The sequence below is a fragment of the Amblyraja radiata genome, chromosome 46 (genome assembly GCF_010909765.2).
Source record: "Amblyraja radiata isolate CabotCenter1 chromosome 46, sAmbRad1.1.pri, whole genome shotgun sequence".
NCBI classification, from domain to species: domain Eukaryota; kingdom Metazoa; phylum Chordata; class Chondrichthyes; order Rajiformes; family Rajidae; genus Amblyraja; species Amblyraja radiata.
This window is the reverse complement of record NC_046001.1, coordinates 2083818-2103485: the sequence shown is the minus strand read 5'-3', so window position 1 is coordinate 2103485 and position 19668 is coordinate 2083818. Positions and strand designations below refer to the sequence as shown.

The following is a 19668-nucleotide window of genomic DNA, read 5'->3' as shown; positions in this document are numbered from 1 at the left end:
GGTGTTTCGAGTCAAGATCCTTCTTCAGACTCTCAGGGAAGAGGTGAAAAAGCAGATGTTGTATCTGCTGGACCTGCGTGGGAAAGTGCCATAAGTCAAAGAGTGGCTGATGGGACGGAAAAGCAAAATAGCAAGTACTGAGGAATATGATCACCTCTCGAAGTCTCCTCCTCTAATGCACTCTCCAGATGGGAAATATATCAATGTTGCTTACACCTTGTTGAACTAAAATCTTCAGTTTTGCTACCAACGAGCAACGTCATCATACAACAATTCAAAATGACAGCTCTCCACCATTTTCATGATGGTAGCTGTGAATGACCAATAAATGCCTTTTGAGATTTTTTTCAATTACTTCTCCGGAAAAAGCAAATGTGTCAATGCTTCTCCTTGTTGCTGGTTTGGCAGGCGGGGATGTATTTATACAGGACCTCTGATGCTAAGAAAATAACGTTTTATTTTAGGCATAAATACCTTAAGTGTCCCAGATTACAGGTTTTCTGTAAAAAAGGATGCTGACAGGATAGAAACATATATTTGTTGTTGATACCTCAAGGTGGTTCGTAGGTTCTTGCGGGGGCAAATGAGTCGGGGACATGATGCCTTAAGGTTCACATTTGTTTCTTTCTCTCATTTGTGCATGGCTTAAGGAAGCACTCTTGTTGAAGTATATCTTGTATATCGGCTTATACATGCTAGAATTCAGAAGATTGAGGGGGGATCTTATAGAAACTTACAAAATTCTTAAGGGGTTGGACAGGCTAGATGCAGGAAGATTATTCCCGATGTTGGGGAAGTCCAGAACTAGGGGTCACAGTTTAAGGATAAGAGGGAAGTCTTTTAGGACCGAGATGAGAAAAACATTTTTCACACAGAGAGTGGTGAATCTGTGGAATTCTCTGCCACAGAAGGTAGTTGAGGCCAGTTCATTGGCTATATTTAAGAGGGAGTTAGATGTGGCCCTTGTGGCTAAAGGGATCAGGGGTTATGGAGAGAAGGCAGGTACAGGATACTGTGTTGGATGATCAGCCATGATCATATCGAATGGCGGTGCAGGCTCGAAGGGCCGAATGGCCTACTCCTGCACCTATTTTCTATGTTTCTATGTGTATGTTTCTATATGTTAGAATTTAGAAAAAAAAACTGATGATGAGAGAAATCAGAGAGTTATAAGAAGTGCGTAAGATCCAAATACATGCAAGTAATTACATTTAAATAGCAGAGGGGTGGAGAAGCATGGAAAATCTGATAATTGACAGTTTTCCTTCACTAAATTTATGAAAATTTCATAGCTTCATGACAACATCTTGACCATCAGTTTGGCTGGGCTAGAACCTTTCTTTGTGTGGAGACAATTGTGGGTCCAAATCTCATTCAAAGCTTGTATCCTAGTTTGATCCCACACTGTAGTTCTGAGGGAGTGCTACATTATCAGACTGCCATCTTTTGGATCTAATATTAAACTCCAGCCCTGTTCACATGTTGGGATAGGTTTCAAAGACCTCATGGCACAGTTGGCACCTATACCTTGGTCGACATATCTCTCTCAACCAGCAATATAATAAGTAAATTAACTCATTCATTTCATTGGCTGCTCTTTGGACATTCTCATGCGCAAATTGGTTCTCACATTTGCCTGTGTAACAACGATGTCTAAATATACAGTAGTAAAGCACTGGAAAATTGGAAAAAGATACAATGTGTTTTTTAAGTTTTTCATTTCACCTCAGGGACTTTGTTGAACTCCAACATTGATCAGTGAAGTAAAGCTCATTATTCCAATTACCTTTCTTTATCTGGGAGTATTCTGGGCCTTTTTACCATTGGCAGTCTCAGTTCCATTTTGTCTGCTGTTATTTTCAATGCCAGCTGTAAGGAGCTCATTGATTGATTTAAGGGCCTGTCTCATTTACGCGGTTCTTTCGGCGACTTGCCGGCACCCGTCACAGTCGCAGCAGGTCGCCAACATTTTTTAACATGTTGAAAATCCAGCAGCGACCAGAAAAAAGTGCGACTCTTTGGGCGACTACTCACGACCATAAAGGCGTCACGTGTCGACATGTCGCGGCGACCTTCTGCGACTATAACGGGTGCTTGCATGTCGCCGAACAAAATCACATAAGTGGGACAGGCCCTTAACTGGGACATGATTGGAGTTTCTATCAGTGTAACGGATCTTCCTTGTTGGGTGGATGTTCAGTTCAGGATGGTCATACATTGCAAGGAAGCTCAGTCCAGTAGTTGATTCTGAGTTTTATGTGTGTGTGTGTGTGTGTGTGTATATATATATATATGAGATGCTGGGACCCAATGGGTCCCACTTAGTATATATATATATATATATATATATATATATAGAGTGGCCACCTAAAGCCGCATCGAGGGAACTCACCGTGGAGTAGACGTGCGTTCAGTGTTATTCGCAGCTCAGAGAGCTGTGACCCTCTCACTTCCTGGGTCTGGCAGAGACTGAGTGAGGGACTACACTTCCGGGTTTTATAGTCCCTCCCCTCTGCCGCCAGTGGGGGCAGCAGAGAGAATGGCAGATTTTTAAAAAACAATAATATCTCTCTGATTTTTCATCGATGGGAAAAATCCTCCGATCCCGGAAGGCGGAGGGGGGCTCTGAGTGAGGTGGCCAAAAATGATGCCCGTAGGTGGCGGCGTTCTTTCGGAAATCGCAGCACAGTGGGCCAAAACCGGTCAAGATCAGACTTTTAGTAATATAGATAGAAAAATATATATGTGTGTTTACAGACTATAGTCTACTCACTGCGCGCAATTACATTTTACAAATGATATTGCTCAATCTTTTAGAATTATACCTGCATATGCTATGACATGCGAACCATGAGCGCAAGAGTTGGCTGCTATTTATTGCATTAATGATGATCGCAAGAAAGCTAACAAGTTGGCAATTTTTCAGAATTTGCAAAAGCTGCCTGTAAAAGTTCCAATGAATAACTTTGTTCTGCTGGCACTCTAACTTACAATGAGCAACCAAAACCTAGCCATCAACAGCTGACCTGTGTCCTGGTTCACTTCTAGCTCTCTTTTTTCCTTCTCTCCCATTAGTGAGCACCGACAGGTGCTTTGAGAAACTGACCAAACAGTCTTGGCAAAAAAATTAAATTGCGTAATGGTTTTTTTGTGCCGTATCGCAATTCCTGTTTTTGTTCCGTCAGATGAGATGAAGCCATTAGCATGCACACGGCAGTCCAATGTCATACAACACTTATTGTAACATCATTTGTGCACTCTTATACTTTGTACTTAAGGCTAGCAAGTAATGTGCGCCTCGCACACTGAAGTAGCCTTAACCAGTAGATCGAGGCCTGCTTTGGCAATTGTTAAAGTGGACCCAACCTTATGCTGTGGTCACCTGCCCTATCTCTGCTTGTTACAATTTCTATAGTTTCTGTTCCATTCATAGCTGGACAGTTTCAACTTCATATCTGGATTAAGCAATATTTTTGTACTCGTGTTTCAGATTAACAAATCATTCTGCAGTTTGATATGGGATATAAAAAGAATTGGTGCTCATAGAATATTGGATCTTGTATCCATAAAAGCAAAAGGCCAGAGGCTTTGGGCTTGTTGCTACTGATTGCTACAATCAGTAATAGGAAACAGAATAATAGATAGTAGATCACAGGAGAAGTATCAATAAAATATAATGTACAGCAGAAGTGCCGATGCATAAATATTTAATAAGGAGAGAACTTATTCAATCTGCAGGGAGTTGTCTGCGGATGACCAAATTTCCCTTCTGAAGTCAAGTGCAATTGAAATTATTATGCTGCGATCAAACCAATCCTTCACATTAGAGGATATGTCATGGAGCTGTGGAAATGAGTTCAAATATAATATAAATGACGTCACCAAAGGTAAGCAAGGACATAAAACTGTATTTATTCTCCATCTTCCATGTATGACTGCAATTTAGCTTTATAGCTTCTGGTAAAACCACATGAGAAACACTGGCAATGATGTTATAATGTGCAGTGCCACCCATGCTCTCCTCCCATCATTGTAATCCCTGAGGACATCCACCATTCTTGTTCACTTCCCACTGAGTAAAGGTTGGTGTTTAACCTATCATTGTCAAATGTCCCCAATCATTTACAGGAGTTGGTTCGATTAATCAAACCTAATATTAAACATTCTGTTAATTTAACTTGGCGTGGCTTATTTTAATACATGTGCAAGGGACCCGAGTTTAGTTTAAGTTTTGTTTAATGTCACGTGTACCGAGGTACAGTGAAAAGTATTTGTTGCGTGCCAACCAGTCAGCGGAAAGACAATACACGATTACAATCGAGACATCCACAGTGTACAGATACATGATAAAGGGAATAGCGTGAATAACGTTTAGTGCAAGGTAACTCCCGATCAAAGATAGTCCAAGTGTCTCCAATGAGGTAGATAGTAGCTCAGGACTGCCCTCTAGTTGTTGTCTCTAGTTGTTCTAATTGAGGGAAAACAGGCATGACATGACCCCTCTCAATAATCATTCAAAAAATGAATATTGTAATGCAAAGTTGTGTATCGATGCTAACTCATTAAACGTACGCATGCATGGACCTCTCCAAAAGCGGCAAAGTTAAAGTGTTGCCCAGTTTGTAATAAATAATTAATCTGCTGCAGATTCGTGACCAGTCTCTGCTCATCAAGGCAAGCAGACAACAGATATGGGGTCTAATTTCCAGTGGTAACGGCTGCCAGTTGTGAAAGCTTTCCGCCCGAAAAATCCACCCACTTGCTGTGGAAACACAGATTCTTTGATCTGACCTGGGACATAGGCAAAACTCAAGCCACATTCTTTGGTGCTAGCACATACACAATTCACACCCAAGCCCCCAAGTCTCATGGGATAGTTCATAACTATGCTTGATGTGGGCATAATCATTTCTTCTGCCCCAAACCCAATCTCCCAAACACGTCCTTTGCATAAAAAGGGATGAAAACGGCATAACTTTGGAGTCGTCATTTTTGTGTGTCCCATGGACATGCAGTGGAGGAAAATGTGGCCATGTGCTTTTTGGGTCACACAATAATAACATTGATCAATCTTGTGCTTTGTTTGAGGAGAATTTCCTTTGATCATTGCTTGCAGCGAGATCATAAAGTGGTTCTAAAACAAGGCCTGGAATTGAAATAACAAGTGCAATGGCACATTAATGAGGCAATGCACTGTGGGCAAGGAATTTGTTCAAGTGGGAGAGCCTAGGACCAGAGGCCACAGCCTCAGAATAAAATAATAAAAGGACGTACCTTTAGAAATGAGATGAGAAGGAATTTCTTTAGTCGGAGGGTGGTGAATCTGTGGAATTCATTGCCACAGACGGCTGTGGAGGCCAAGTCAAGGGATATTTTTAAGGCGGAGATAGACAGATTTTTGATTAGTAAGGGTGTCGGGTTATGGGGCGAAGGCAGGAGAATGGGGTTGAGAGGGAAAGATAGTTCAGCTATGATTGAATTGCGGAGTAGACTTGATGGGTCGAATGCCCTTATTATACTCCTAGAACTTATGAACTAAAGTTGAGCTGGTGGTCAGATGTGTGAGATGAATGGGGGGGGGGGGCGTAGATTGGGCCTGGTGGGTGGTTGGGTTGATCAGGCAGCTGATCGCCGGGGGGGGGGGGGGGGGATGTTGCAATCTGGCCGAGTGTTGTGAAGATCCGCTTCAGCATTGTCCTTGTTTGATATGGGGATCTCAAGTCCAAGAATCACTTCCATTATTTAGCACATCAGATAGATGAAGGATCCTGAAGGACAATGATTGTCTTCATAGTATGTGCTGTAAGTCCCATGATTTTTCATTGAAGTAGAAATGCATGGTGCACATAAACATTGCACTGCCAGATCAAATTTCTTGCCACATTTCTAATTTCAACGCAAATACCAGGAGGATGAAATCTACCCCCCACTGGGACCAACCCAAAGTATGAGCGTCAAATAGGAATAGGCTCAAATTAAGATTTAGCACTCTCACATTTTGCATCAGCTGCAAGGTATGCTTCGTTTTGTGCATTGACCGCAACATAAGAGCTGTTGTATGGAGGCAACGTGTCTGCTTGTGCAAAATGCAGTTTTAAATTAATGCTTGCTGTCGCTTAAAATCACATCTTCATTGGTTGCCCCCTTAGTGCCAAGGTTCAACTTGCTGATTGTTCTTGCGTTTACCAAAGGTGCTTATGCAGAGTAAACGCATTTATCTGTGTTATTCAGTTAGCCTAAACAAATCCATCCTCCGAGTTGACCAATGCTGCATGCTCTCTGGCAGAAACCAGTGAAGAGGAAATGCTGGTCCTTAACTGTAGAATTTATTGGAACCTTTGAGGATGTGTTCTTGAGAAAACTCGGGAAAATCTGGCAGGTTAAATGGCTTGAGCCGCATGGTAGAAAGCTATGATCCGAACGGCAAGATAACTAGCAGGACATACAATGGACAAGGGCATCTCTAGCTATTTACAAGCATTTGACATTGGACTCTTCCTGAAAAGAATAGTGATTAATTGCATAAATACTTTTACAGGCCAAAGCTACAAATGCGCAAATGCTTAATAGAATTGTGCTCAAGCGCTCTGATAATGGAACCAGAAATCTCTCAGTGCGCTACATGGAAAGTAGTATGGGGACTCTTGTGCAGTGACCCTGATTATTTCAATAGCATGGACAACATTGCAGCAGATACTCTCGTTGGCCTCACGAAAAATCTGCCAAGTGATCGTTCATTGTTAGCTCCTGGACTATCAATAGTCAAAGACATGTTTGCCTTGACAGATCATAACTAGTCCAACTGTTCCCTTGAAAGATGCTGGTTGTGTCACACTGGACTTTGCGTAAATTCTACCTTGGTGTAAACTCAAATATCTTTGTTCTAAGTTCCCCTTCCTCAGTATCCACGGGTTAGTTAAAAGGAACAAGTCAATGGAAGTTAAGTAATTCCTTCATTAACTCCCCCTAATCAATGGTTCACAAAATCAAGGGAAAAGAGTAAATAGAGGACACCAATTACTTGAAAGTGTTCCCTCATCTCTGGAGCATCTGACCCCAGAGGTATTTCAATTCATGGAGTGGTTAATAAAAGTGATAGCTATTGCATTAGAATTGGGGGGTTTTTAAGGGAGGTTTTACAGAGTTAATCCTTGCAGGTTGTAATTTATGTGATGTTCTTAGTGGGAAATCCTTAGGATTCACTCAGTACCTGCTAAAAGTTGTTCTTGCCGTTGAAGAATAGCTTTGAATTCATTGTGTACCATATGAAGTAATCTCAGAAGGCTTGAGTTTGTTCACTGGCTTGAAGACTGAAGACATTTTATGACACCTTCTTGTGACTTCTGATTGGCATTTGCAAGGATGCCATGCAGATTCATCCTCACACCTTCTGCCAAGTGCTTCTCTCTACTTGTCAGTGCTACATCTGTATGTAGCCTCCAGAGATGCCCACATTCATAAACACCACAGCTTTGTTATACTCCAATGATATATAGAAAAACACGAAAGAAATAGGTATTTAACCAGCCTTAAAGGGCATCCTCTTTTTTTGAAGTGATTTGCGCACTCTAGACATGTCCCTTCTGTCCACTCACATCTAAAGGTTTAATGGTTTTAGAACAGGGCTTGGTCTGGGTTTGCCAGCTGTAGATATGCATCTTAGTTTCACTTCAAGGTGAAAATGAGCTGGCTTTGTACAATATTGGAGCAGCAGCATGGGTAGCACTGCTAGTCAACATCATCATGGCACCATTGTGTGTGCGTATTCAGTGTGTGGATCGATCAGGCTAGGTTTTACTCTTATGCCATCTGTAAGAATATAAATTACTATTTGTTAAGAACTATTTGAGTCTCTACCATAATGAGGAAGTAATAAACTGCACATGCAAAATGATGTAAAGTTGGTGTTTTGATTTATTTAATGTTTAATTTACAGATTGTTAGATAAATGTTTTTTAAACGAGAGTGTTTAAAAAAAAAAAGGTTTCCAGAGAGATTTACACTTTTGTATTCTTTCTAGCTGGCCATTCACTGGAGTTGCTGGAGCCACTGATAAAATTTCAGGCTGGCCTAAAGAATTTAAATTTGCATGAAGAAGAACATGTTCTTCTCATGGCCATCTGCCTCCTGTCACCAGGTAAGGACAGCAGCAACGCGTCAAAACGAAACAAATTTGCACGAGTACCCGTAACAATAATAAACCAATAATAATAAAAAATAAGGACGTTTGGTATCCATGAAGATCACTTGTGCTTATGATCGCCAATCTGTACTGTCTTTTCGGTACTCGTCTTCGGATTGTATATGGCTGTACAATTTGTCCCAAAGATCTTATAGCTCCGCTATAGGATCTTTGATTTGTCCTAGGTTAAATGAGTGTGGAGTATAGGGCAAGTTGTCAGCCAGGGTTCCAGCTTCTCTAATTGCCCAGGAATAAACTGTTCCCTTCATGCTGATGATCTTGCCTTTGAGCTGGAGAATGGTAAAAATTAATCACCAATCTAGGCAAGGCAAGGCAAGGCAACTTTATTTATATAGCACATTTCATACACGAGGCAGACTCAAAGTGCTTCACATAAAAACATGTCATACAATAAAATGAAATAATAAAATGAAATAAAATAGAAGAACTAAAAGAAAAGAAAAGCAAAATTAAAAATGCATTATAAAAAGTGCAAAAGTTAAAAGTGCAATGTAGTTAAGATTTAGCTGAAAGCTAAAGTAAACATAAAAGTTTTCAGTCTTGTTTTAAAAGTGGTCAAAGTTGAGGCAAGTCTTAAACCTTCAGGAAGTTTATTCTTAGACAGAAAATAAATTAACACCCAATCTGCTTTTCCTGCACAGACCTCCAACAATGCCTCTTTTTCATGTAACAAAAAAAAAAGAACATGCCACCTGAGTTGCCATGTTTAATTTAAAGCTAATTTTCTACCTCCTACATTCCAGACTTCTCGGAGCACTTCAAAGCCAAGTGTGTCAATGTTGTGTCTATCTTCGGTGTAAACCAGCACCTGCAGTGCCTTCCTACATGTCTCCCAGTTCTCTCTTTCTAAAAAAAAACCTGACTTCAATGTCAACTGTGGGGTAACTTTTCCAAGCCCACTCACCCCCCCCCCCCCCCACATCCCATCCCAGTCAAGAAGAATTCAACCACATGTACTGAGTTGAAATGAACACAGTTGATGCTGCAGCAATTAATGTGAATGGTCGCTGCAATATCAAATGACCATTTATTATCTATAACAGTCGGGTGTAGGTATCCTGCCTGAAATGTAATTCACACTTGAAAGCCAAGTTGTCTGAATTAAGAATGATTTACTTCTGTGCTAGCATTACACTTGGGTTTACCCGTAATGGACTGAAATCCAAGAACACAATGACAATAAAGTTGCAATTCTTGAGGATTGGCACTGAGCACAATCTTCATCAAAATCTAAGGTACGCAAAAAAGCTGGAGAAACTCAGCGGGTGCAGCAGCATCTATGGAGCGAAGGAAATAGGCAACGTTTCGGGCCGAAACCCTTCTTCAGTCTGATCGGGGGTGGGGGGGGGTGGGGACAAGAAAGGAAAAAGGAGGAGGAGCCCGAAGGCTGGGGGATGGGAGGAGACAGCAGGAGGGCTGAGGAAGGGGAGGAGATAGCAAGGACTAACAAAATTGGGAGAATTCGATGTTCATGCCCCCAGGATGCAGACTCCCCAAGCGGAATATGAGGTGCTGTTCCTCCAATTTCCGGTGCTGCTCGCTGTGGCCATGGAGGAGACCCAGGACAGAGAGGTCGGAGACGGAGTGGGAGGGGGAGTTGAAGTGCTGAGCCACCGGGAGGTCAGCTTGGTTATTGTGGACCGAGCGGAGGTGTTCGGCGAAACGATCGCCCAACCTCCGCTTGGTCTCACCGATATAGATCTGCTGACATCTAGAGCAGCAGATGCAATAGATGAGGTTGGAGGAGATGCAGGTAAACCTCTGTCGCACCTGGAACGACTGCTTGGGTCCTTGAATGGAGTCGAGGGGGGAGGTAAAGGGACAAGTGTTGCATTTCTTGCGGTTGCAACGGAAAGTGCCTGGGGAGGGGGTGGTATGGGAGGGAAGGGAAGAATTGACAAGGGAGTTATGGAGGGAGCGGTCTTTGCGGAAGGCAGACATAGGGGGAGATGGGAAGATGTGGCGAGTGGTGGGGTCACGTTGGAGGTGGCGAAACTGACGGAGGATTACTTTTTGTATGTGACGGCTGGTGGGGTGAAAGGTGAGGACTAGGGGGACTCTGCCCTTGTTGCGAGTGGGGGGATGGGGAGAGAGAGCAGTGTTGCGGGGTATGGAAGAGACCCTGGTGCGAGCCTCATCTATGGTGGAGGAGGGGAATCCCCGTTCCCTGAATAATGAGGACATTTCAGATGTCCTGGTGTGGAACGCCTCATCTTGGGAGCAGATGCGGCGTAGACGGAGGAATTGGGAGTAGGGGATGGAGTCCTTACAGGAAGCAAGGTGGGAAGAAGTGTAGTCCAGATAGCCATGGGAGTCAGTATGTTTATAGTGGATGTCGGTCAGAAGTCTATCACCTGCAATGGAGATAGTGAGGTCAAGGAATGGTAGGGAAGTGTCGGAAATGGTCCAGGTGTATTTGAGTGCCGGATGGAAGTTAATGGTGAAGTGGATTCATCAAAACCTTTTTGGTGTTTTTACACTGTTCAGTACGTTTACTGACCAGTCAAACCTTTGCCCAGCAAAAAGGAAACATGCTCAGATAACGCTGTTTACCTGTGGGGAAAGAATTCCAGTATATTCTCAGCCATCAGCATCCATGGGGAGTGTGAGGGTTCAGGTTTCATGAAAATTACCCACCAAAAAAACCCAACACAGATGTATTCTATGCATAAACCTTTAAATAAGTAGCATAGCTATATGTCATCTCCTGACTCCTTTAACTAACAATGTTTTTGACACTATAATTCTATATTTTAGGCCTGAATAATATGAATGTAGTAAAAATGTCAAATGAATGTCACAATGACTAGACCATAACACGGACCCGAATCTTCAAAGGGATATTGTTGCTAATCAGCCTACAACTTCACAGTACTTTGTATAAAATAAATAACCTGACAATGTCTTTGCACACTTATTTGGCATTACAGCTGAAGTCAAATTTATTACTCAAGCTTATTATAAAAACACATCAATGTTATGTCAATTTTGCAGAGATCTTACGCATAACCTTGCCTAGGCTGGGCTACCACTGAAACTAAAATCACTTAATTCTAAATGTCAAAGGGACAGTGCAGTTTATCCAGCTATTCCAGGTGTCTGAAGAAGGGGCCCGACTGGAAGCATTGCCTCTCCCTTCCCTCCACAGATGCTGCCTGACCCAATGAGTTACTCCAGCCCTTTATGTTCAATGCAATTTATTCACTGTGTTCTGGATACACTTAATGGCATTTCATCAGGTTCAACATAATATTCATGAGTCAAAATCAAATACTGAGGAGATTTTGACTTACGAGCCTTCTTGAACAGATCCTTTATGTTCACTTGCTTACATACCTTCCTTCTCGCATGCATAAAGTATGAATGATGCAGGTGAAACTGCATTAGCAGCATGCCAAATTCAATTTTACATTTTGGAAAAAAATGTATTGAATTACTTAACATGCTTTGGAATTTTTGCTGGGTGCACGAGAATTCCAGATGCATAAATGAGAGTTTGTTTCATATGTAAATTGTATCTTTCACAACCTTAATCTCAAGGCCAATTAGGTATTTTCAAAGGATCATCATCATGATTATCACATAATTAAAGAATCATAAACATGTTACAGGGCAGAAGAAGCTAATTCAGGCCATGATGGCTATGCTGATCTCGAGAAAAGCTCGTCATTCTTATTCCCATTCCTCTACTCTGGAAAGCCCAACATCCAATTTGTGCTCGGCAAGATAGTGCAGACCACAATGTGATCATGACTTGATAGTTGACATACCCATTGAATTCACCAATTTCCAGTAGCCTTTGCTGTCTCCTCCCCTTCGCAGCTCTCCCTCAGCCCTCGGGCTCCTCCTCTTCCTTTTTCCTTTCTTCTCCCCATCACCCCCCCCACCCTACATCAGTCTGAAGAAGGGTTTCGGCCCGAAACATTGCCTATTTCCTTCGCTCCATAGATGCTGCTGCACCCGCTAAGTTTCTCCAGCACTTTTGTTTACCTATGACTTGATAGTTGTTTCTTGATTAGGGCTTTTATGATATACATTGGTCAGGACACTGGGCTCTTCTTTGAATAAGGTCATGCAATCTTTTACATTTGCCTGAGAAAAGACACGGGGCCTCACTTTAACATCTTGTCACACTATAGACAATAGGTGCAGGAGTAGGCCATTCGTCCCTTCGAGCCAGCACCGCCATTCAATGTGATCACGGCTGATCATCCCCAATCAGTACCCCGTTGTACTTCCCCTTTTCCCAACTATGCCATTTAGATAGTAATCTGCCTTCCTGTTTTTTATACCAAAGTGGATAACCTCACATTTATCCACATTAAACTCCATCTGCCATACATCTGCCCACTCCCCCAACCTGTCCAAGTCACCCTGCATTCTCATAGCATTCTCTTCACAGTTCACACTGCTACCCAGCTTTGTGTCATCTGTAAATTTGCTAATGTTACTTTGAATCCCTTCATCCAAATCATTGATGTACATTGTAAATAGCTGCGGTCCCAACACCGAGCCTTGCGGCACCCCACTAGTCACTGCCTGCCATTCTGAAAGGGACCGGTTAATCCCTACTCTTTGTTTCCTGTCTGCCAACCACTTCTCTATCCATGTCAGCACTCTACCCCCAATACCATGTGCCCTAATTGTGCCCACTAATCTCCTATGTGGGACCTTATGTTCCCTCAAAATGCACTGGAGTGCCAGCCCAGAATATGTGCTCGAGTCCTTAGAATCAGACTTGATTTCACAACAGCCTGATTCAAGATTGCCACTATAACCTTGTGCATGCTTATGCCACTGTGAAATCAGTCTTGTGAGCTTTTGTTTGTGTCTACGTTTTCAGATCGTTCTGGACTACAGGACCGTGCTCGAGTGGAGCGCATTCAAGATAAGTTATCTGAGACTTTGCAGGTGTACATCCGGGTCAAGCATGCACCCCCAGGTAATTGGTTGTTGTATCCGAAGATGATCCAGAAGCTGACAGACCTCCGGAGCCTGAGCGATGAACATGCCAAACAGTACCGGTCTCTGACCTTTCATCCTGCACATAACATGCAACTCACACCACTTTTGCTTGAGGTCTTCAGTAATGAAGATCAGAAATGAATCACTGTCTTTCATTTCCAGCTTGATAGGTTTGCACAGGGTAACAGGCTTGGTGGTGCAGGCAGCATTTCCTTTGAAAATTTAAACTTCCAGTGATGAAGCAATTCTAAATTATTACACCACTGATTTAAAGAGAGAAGAGGTGGGGTGGTAGTTGCAATGTTCTGAAACAGTTGCCACCAGGTGCTGTACAATCTGAAGTCAGCAAAGTAATAACAGTAGATTTCCCCCTCACAGATATGTACTATTTACCTCAACAAAACAAGAGCAATGATAGGAAATATTTTGAATATTAAATAGATATATGAATGTGCATAAACTACATATATCTAATATATTAACTATTCACTTAATATGAATGCTGTGACCTATCATTAGCTGCAGCATGTAACACGTGTGTGCAGGGGGAAAGTTTACCATTAAATGAAAATACAAAAATGGCAGATGCTGTAGATCTGAAATAAAAACAGAAAATGCTGGAAAAGCTCGGCATGTCAGGCATCATCTGCGGAAAAAGGAGCAGAGTTAAAGTTTCAGGTCCAGAACCCTGAGCCAGAACATAAAATTACCCTTTTTGCCATCCTTGACTGTGTTGCCCAGACATTTTGGAGAGGAAAGATTTATTTTTACATAGACATTGTTAATATTTAATTTTTCGCAAAGCATACGCTAAATGCAGCAGAAGCATTTTAGTTCTCAAGGAAGAGAACCAGCATTGTCTATCGTAATAGTGATGGTATGATATCTACATATAGGTCATCCCGTACCATCACCTGATTTCGGGTATGGTGTGCGGATATTGTCTAATTCGGTTGCACAAATGCCAGGGATCAAAAGAACCCTCCCCGCCCCCCCCCCCCCCCCCCCTCAGTCAGGACTTAGATCTTACAAAGGAAGGAATGACAGTTCCCGTATCCTAGCGTGAAACCACTGGTCTTAAGCCGTGAAGCACATATCGTAAGCCATCACAGAAAGCCGCTGCAAGCCAACTGTACGGTTCCATGCCTTGGGTATTGTGCACAAGGTAACGTGCAGCACACCACACACAGGAAGCCTGCTGCCTGCACAACTGTGGGGACGTTGGTCACCCGGCACGCCCGTCTGGGGGGGGGGCTTAATGAGCGGTGCTTCCCATTACAGTTCACATGGTCAGGTAGGCGATGCTTGTCAGCCCAGGGATGGGTTCTCAGCCAGCCGCCTTGCCACATCCGAGCCGTTTCCAGCAGGGGAGGTACGGCTCATTGCGTGCTAGAACCCTGAGATACAATGCAGCTACATGTGGTCTACGGCCGACAGCCGTAGAACTGCGGCCTCAAACATCTAGCAAGCAAGATCTGCCTGCACATCTGCCGTCGTCGTGAGTGAGAACCACAGCTGCTCCCACCAGAGTGTGGCCAGCCCCCCCTTAATCATTACAAGACTACTACAAGAATCAAGTACAGCCTTGGAAGCTTGTACGATTTCTTCATGCCACAAACATATACTTGCATCTAGATCTGCAAGCGTCAGGAGATGATGATCATTGGAGGTGAATGATAGAACATTGATGTATTGGTCATTATCATGATCTATACTACTGAAGTCCAAATTAAAGTATATTTATGTAATATATAAGAAAAAAAGATATTTCCAATACTAAATTGAAAAATTATAGCTGAAAGCTTGGGAGTCTCTTTATGTCCCCTCAGCTCCCCAGTATAAACACCCTTCGGAAGAAGGACTTCAATAATTCTTTCATTAAACTAGATGTAAACAGATTATACCAATTTAACTTATTTTTAAATCAGTTCAAGTACTAGAACTGTGCAACAATATCCTTTTGCATTGAGGCTCTTCCCTAGCACTTTCTCATTCAGTCAGGGGAAACGAGGTTTTACACTTGCATTCAATCTGAATTATACATTACATTTCCAAACGTCATTTTATTTTTATGGGTCCCATTTAAAAAGTTCAATCTGGGGCTTCCTTATTTTCAAGAATCTATCCCTGTGAATGTTGGTTCATTTTCCTGGTTTGTGTTGAGTTGTTTGATTCCAGTCATGGTAGGTGCATTTGGCCTCAATGCCTCGTTTGAAGGAGGGGTAAATCAACATAAATGCCTGCTCCCTGATCAGTGTATGCTTCTGCTGGAAAAACACGAGTTGCTGGTTGGCCTGGCAGTGATATCTTTGTGGTGGAATTTCCTTGTTGATGTTCATTATTTGGGTTAAATAGAAAAGAACTATCATTTGAGTTAGGTAGTGAAAGATCATAAGAATCAAGAATCAGGAGCAGAATTAGGCCATTCAGCCCAACAAGTCTGCTCTACCATTTAATCATGGCTGATCTATCCCCCTCAACCCCATTCTCCTGCCTTCTCCCCGTGACATTTGATGCCTTTACTAATCAAGAATCTATCAATCGCTGCTTTAAAAATACCCAATGACTTGACCTCCTCAGCCATCTATGAGAATGAATTCCGCCTCATCAAACTTGGTCTCTCGTCGCTGAGGCAGTAGCTCTACCAGCTGCACCACTACCGTCTTAAAAACATTATATAAACGCTAGTGACAATAAGAAACAGCAGATACCGGTTTATACCAAAAATAGACACAAAATGCTGGAGTAACTCGGGCGGAAAGGTGAAGGGTGTGTGGAACTGTTACCCCCTTGTGAGTTAACACCTTCCACTAAGGGGCAAAAATTATTGGAAAAGAAGAACGCTCATTGCTCCACTTTCCAATTATCGGAGATTTAATTAATATTTAGATAATTCTCTTATTCTGGAGTTTAGAATGAGATGGAAATGCTGCAGTGACATCAGGCTAACCTGTCAAACAGATTGTGACTGTATTGCCTATATATATATATATATTGCACAATATGCACATGCTCTATATGTACACAAAACAGTTGTAATACCGAGGTTTGTTTGTGAATAATTCATTGTCTATCTCACCCTATCAATCAGCCAGAGTTCCTGTGCAGCCTCAGGCAATTTATGCACTTATTCTCTGGAAGCAAGTAACATTGTTTCATACTCAGGAAACCGCATTCCCTTCAGGTTTAAAAGAAATAGAAATGTTTAAAGATATCTGTTTTTGACCATTGTGGTATATTTGCCACAATGTGGTATACTGTGCTGAATCTAGACTCGGGGAGTTGAAAATGTACAAATAGGTTCCCTGGTGATCTGAATCTTACTAATTTGCAAAAAGACAATCCTTTCCAGCCAGTGTCGAAGTGGCTGATGCTTATATGGGTGTCCTGCATCTGCTCTAAACTTTATTTTTGAAATCAATTACAAATGATAGATGTATTGATTCTTACTGCCTTAAATATTGTAAAGGGAATCTGAAATGAAATAGAAGATTGAATAGTACCTATGAATGGCATTAAGAGATTGCATTTACTTGAGTAAATGAAGCAACATTTATCAACAAATAGGCAATTTAAAAAAAAGCAATATCAAGATAAAAATCTTTTGAGTTCGATAAATAATTCAAATGTGTGTAATACAACTCCGGAGAAATGGTAATTCATTATTGGGTGAAAGCAGTTGCTGGTATGTACATCACACTGAAGCTGTTTATCATTCTTGCAAAGGTATGCTGTGGGCAGGATTTGTCTCTTTTATGTGGTTCCTGTAACTAACCAAACCGAAAGGCAGGAAAACTGGTTTCTTTATTTCCAATGCAGCATGTTTTATGATAAGCTCTGGTGCCTGTCTTTTAATGGACACTGACACAAATTCAATCCCACAATGAAAATAGTTTTCCTCTGGAATGAAATGCAGTGGTGACTATTTTCTGATCATTTGCAAGAATTCAACTGGCTTATCCAGCTCTGTGCCGCTGACAAGATTTACGCAGTACAGTCACACACAAGATGATATTGTTCCATATGCAGTGCTCCTTTTTTTTTTGACTGACTTTAATTGTTCTGGTCACCATTCCCCCTGAATCTTATATTGCACCAATCCCCCCCACCCCCCCCAACGCAACTCCCTCGTCTCACTACAGATCTCACCTCAAGACCAAGACTGTAATCTCCCTGTCACTAACCCACCCTTCCCCAATGACCTGACCACCCTCGCAATCTTTGTCCTCACCGATCACCACTGTTGGTGGCCTGCTGCTGGATTCACATTAATTTCTGGGCCATAGTTAGCCAAATTTCAGTACAAAATGGCGGGGTGACCTGTGTGAGCTATCTGATACCAGCCGAGAATAAATTGTTACTTTTTCATCCAACGTGCATTATACCTGGAACCGAACATTCTGGGTTGGGAGAAATGAACTTACTAAATAGATATAAGGAAAGTAAATTTGTATTTTGTAAATGTACAGTTTTATCTTGTACAAAAAAGAAAGGTATATTTTCTAGAGGGTTGTTCTTATTGGAAAAATAAGAGAGTTTTATTTTGATGACAGCAAAATAATAAATTTTATTCCCACCTCCAAAAGCTACAACGGCTCTGTTTGTGAGCTCGGTTCTGTAGATGTAAAAATATTGAATGTTTTCCTGATTTAGAAGGGGCTTGCTCAAGGTATGTGTAAATAGCTGGTAGACAAAAATGCTGGAGAAACTCAGCGGGTGAGGCAGCATCTCCAGCATCTTAAGAAATGTTCCTTCTTAAACATTTTGTCTACTCCACTGCAAAATCTCCTCCAGGTATGCCTACTTTGAAGAAGTTCTCCTTAGATGCTGCCTCACCCGCTGAGTTTCTCCAGCATTATTGTCGACCTTCGATTTTCCAGCATCTGCAGTTCCTTCTTAAACATGTGTAAATAGCTTCCTGCTGCACTATTCGGGGCTTGCTTAACCACAAAGTTATTGGTTTATACTGAGGATGGGCAAATCTGCAGTTAATTGTTGTGAAGTGGTGCTTTTCCTTTAATGGTCATGTGTAGATGCATCTGTTCCTAATGAGCTAACTGTGATCTGCCCTCTGTTTGTATCCTTTCCTGCCCTTCTCCCAAATGTTCAACAAATGTGTCTTTATTTTTAAAAAATAAGAGAATTTTATATTCCATTTTTAAACTCGGGAACTGCACAAGTTCTGTTCATATCTTGCGTCGGTTGAGACAAAGTAGTAGGACTTTAAAATTGGCTCCTCTGCACAATGTTCCAGATGAGTTGTTCTGCCAGGGTTAGTTCTTCGAGGGATACCTATATTGCTTCATTCCACATTCTCCAGCCATCACATCAATTCAGCCCAGCTCAATGAGTTCTGCAGAAACCATATTCTGTGCATGCATGTTAAAGAAATGCTGTAGCTTAAATTAAACTCAGGGTAAATCGGAGACTCATTCAAATTACCACAAGTTAAGTGTAAGATGGTGTTCAGAGTGTGTAATGTGGGGAAGAGATTTCCTGGGATTGCGGGAGGCTAAACTTCTGAAATCATTTAAGAAGCAGTTGCAATGTGCATCGGGGATAATTTTGAGTCTTTTTGCGTAAATAATTTTTCAAAAGTCAAATTGCATTCCTCGTCTCGAAGTATCTTGTTATAGTGTAGACATAGGCAGAATTTTTTCAGCGCTTCCAGTTACTGTTCCTCGTTGTTCATTGCTTCTTGCATAGGCTGTCTTTTTCAGCATTTAGAACAAATCCTAGCCTCACTCTAGGAATAATTGACCTCTGGACAAAATAAACAGTAGTCTATTCATTTACAAAGTGCTGCAGGAACTCCGTGGGTCGGGCAGCATCAGTGGAGGGAATGGACATGTGACGTTTCGGGTCCCGATCCGAAACGCCGTCTGTCTATTCCCTCCACAGATGCTGCCTGACCCACGGAGTTCCTGCAGCATTTTGTGCTTTGCTCGACATTTCAGCACGCACAACTCCTTGTGTTTCTATTAATTTACATTGCCATGTGCTCATTTGTTCCAAGTATCCTTAACTGAGCTTTGACCTAAAGTTACCTCCCAGTCCATATGAATGGAGAAATATATTTAACGTTTTGCCATTGCCATGTATGTCAGAACTAGTTTCTCACTTTATCTGAGTGAATACTCACAACGTCCTAAGTTCTGTATCATGCACTTAGTAATATGGGCATGTTTGATATATTTAATACCTGTAGCATAAAGACGAGGGAAACCAGTAACTAAGAAGAGGATGGATTTTGTCATTGAAGAGAAGCTCAGGTGCCATCTTAAGGAACATTTCATTTGTTTCATGCTGATTCCTGTCGTCTGTCAGGTTCCCATTCTGATGTAACGTTGAACATGAAGCAATCATCATACATTCACTAAACGATCATGAACATTTTGTGAATTGTTTAACTGTCGTCCAAGGCAATGTCTTTGTAAATTCATACTCCCAACTTGTACTTTGGCTATTTCATGAGAGAAATTCACTTGCCTTTTGTCTTC

The 19668-nt window shown here is 41.8% G+C and overlaps 1 protein-coding gene across 1 annotated transcript in view; it reads left to right on the top strand.

Moving 5' to 3' along the window:
- Positions 1-13819, top strand: part of vdr (vitamin D receptor) — a 121589-nt gene extending 107770 nt beyond the window's left edge. Inside the window, exons 9-11 of the mRNA XM_033015711.1 lie at positions 3739-3887; positions 8021-8137; positions 13047-13819. Of these exons, the coding sequence (XP_032871602.1) occupies positions 3739-3887; positions 8021-8137; positions 13047-13309 (529 nt within the window). The 3' untranslated portion in view covers positions 13310-13819. The remainder of the gene's footprint in view (positions 1-3738; positions 3888-8020; positions 8138-13046) is intronic.
- Positions 13820-19668: the final 5849 nt, after the last annotated feature.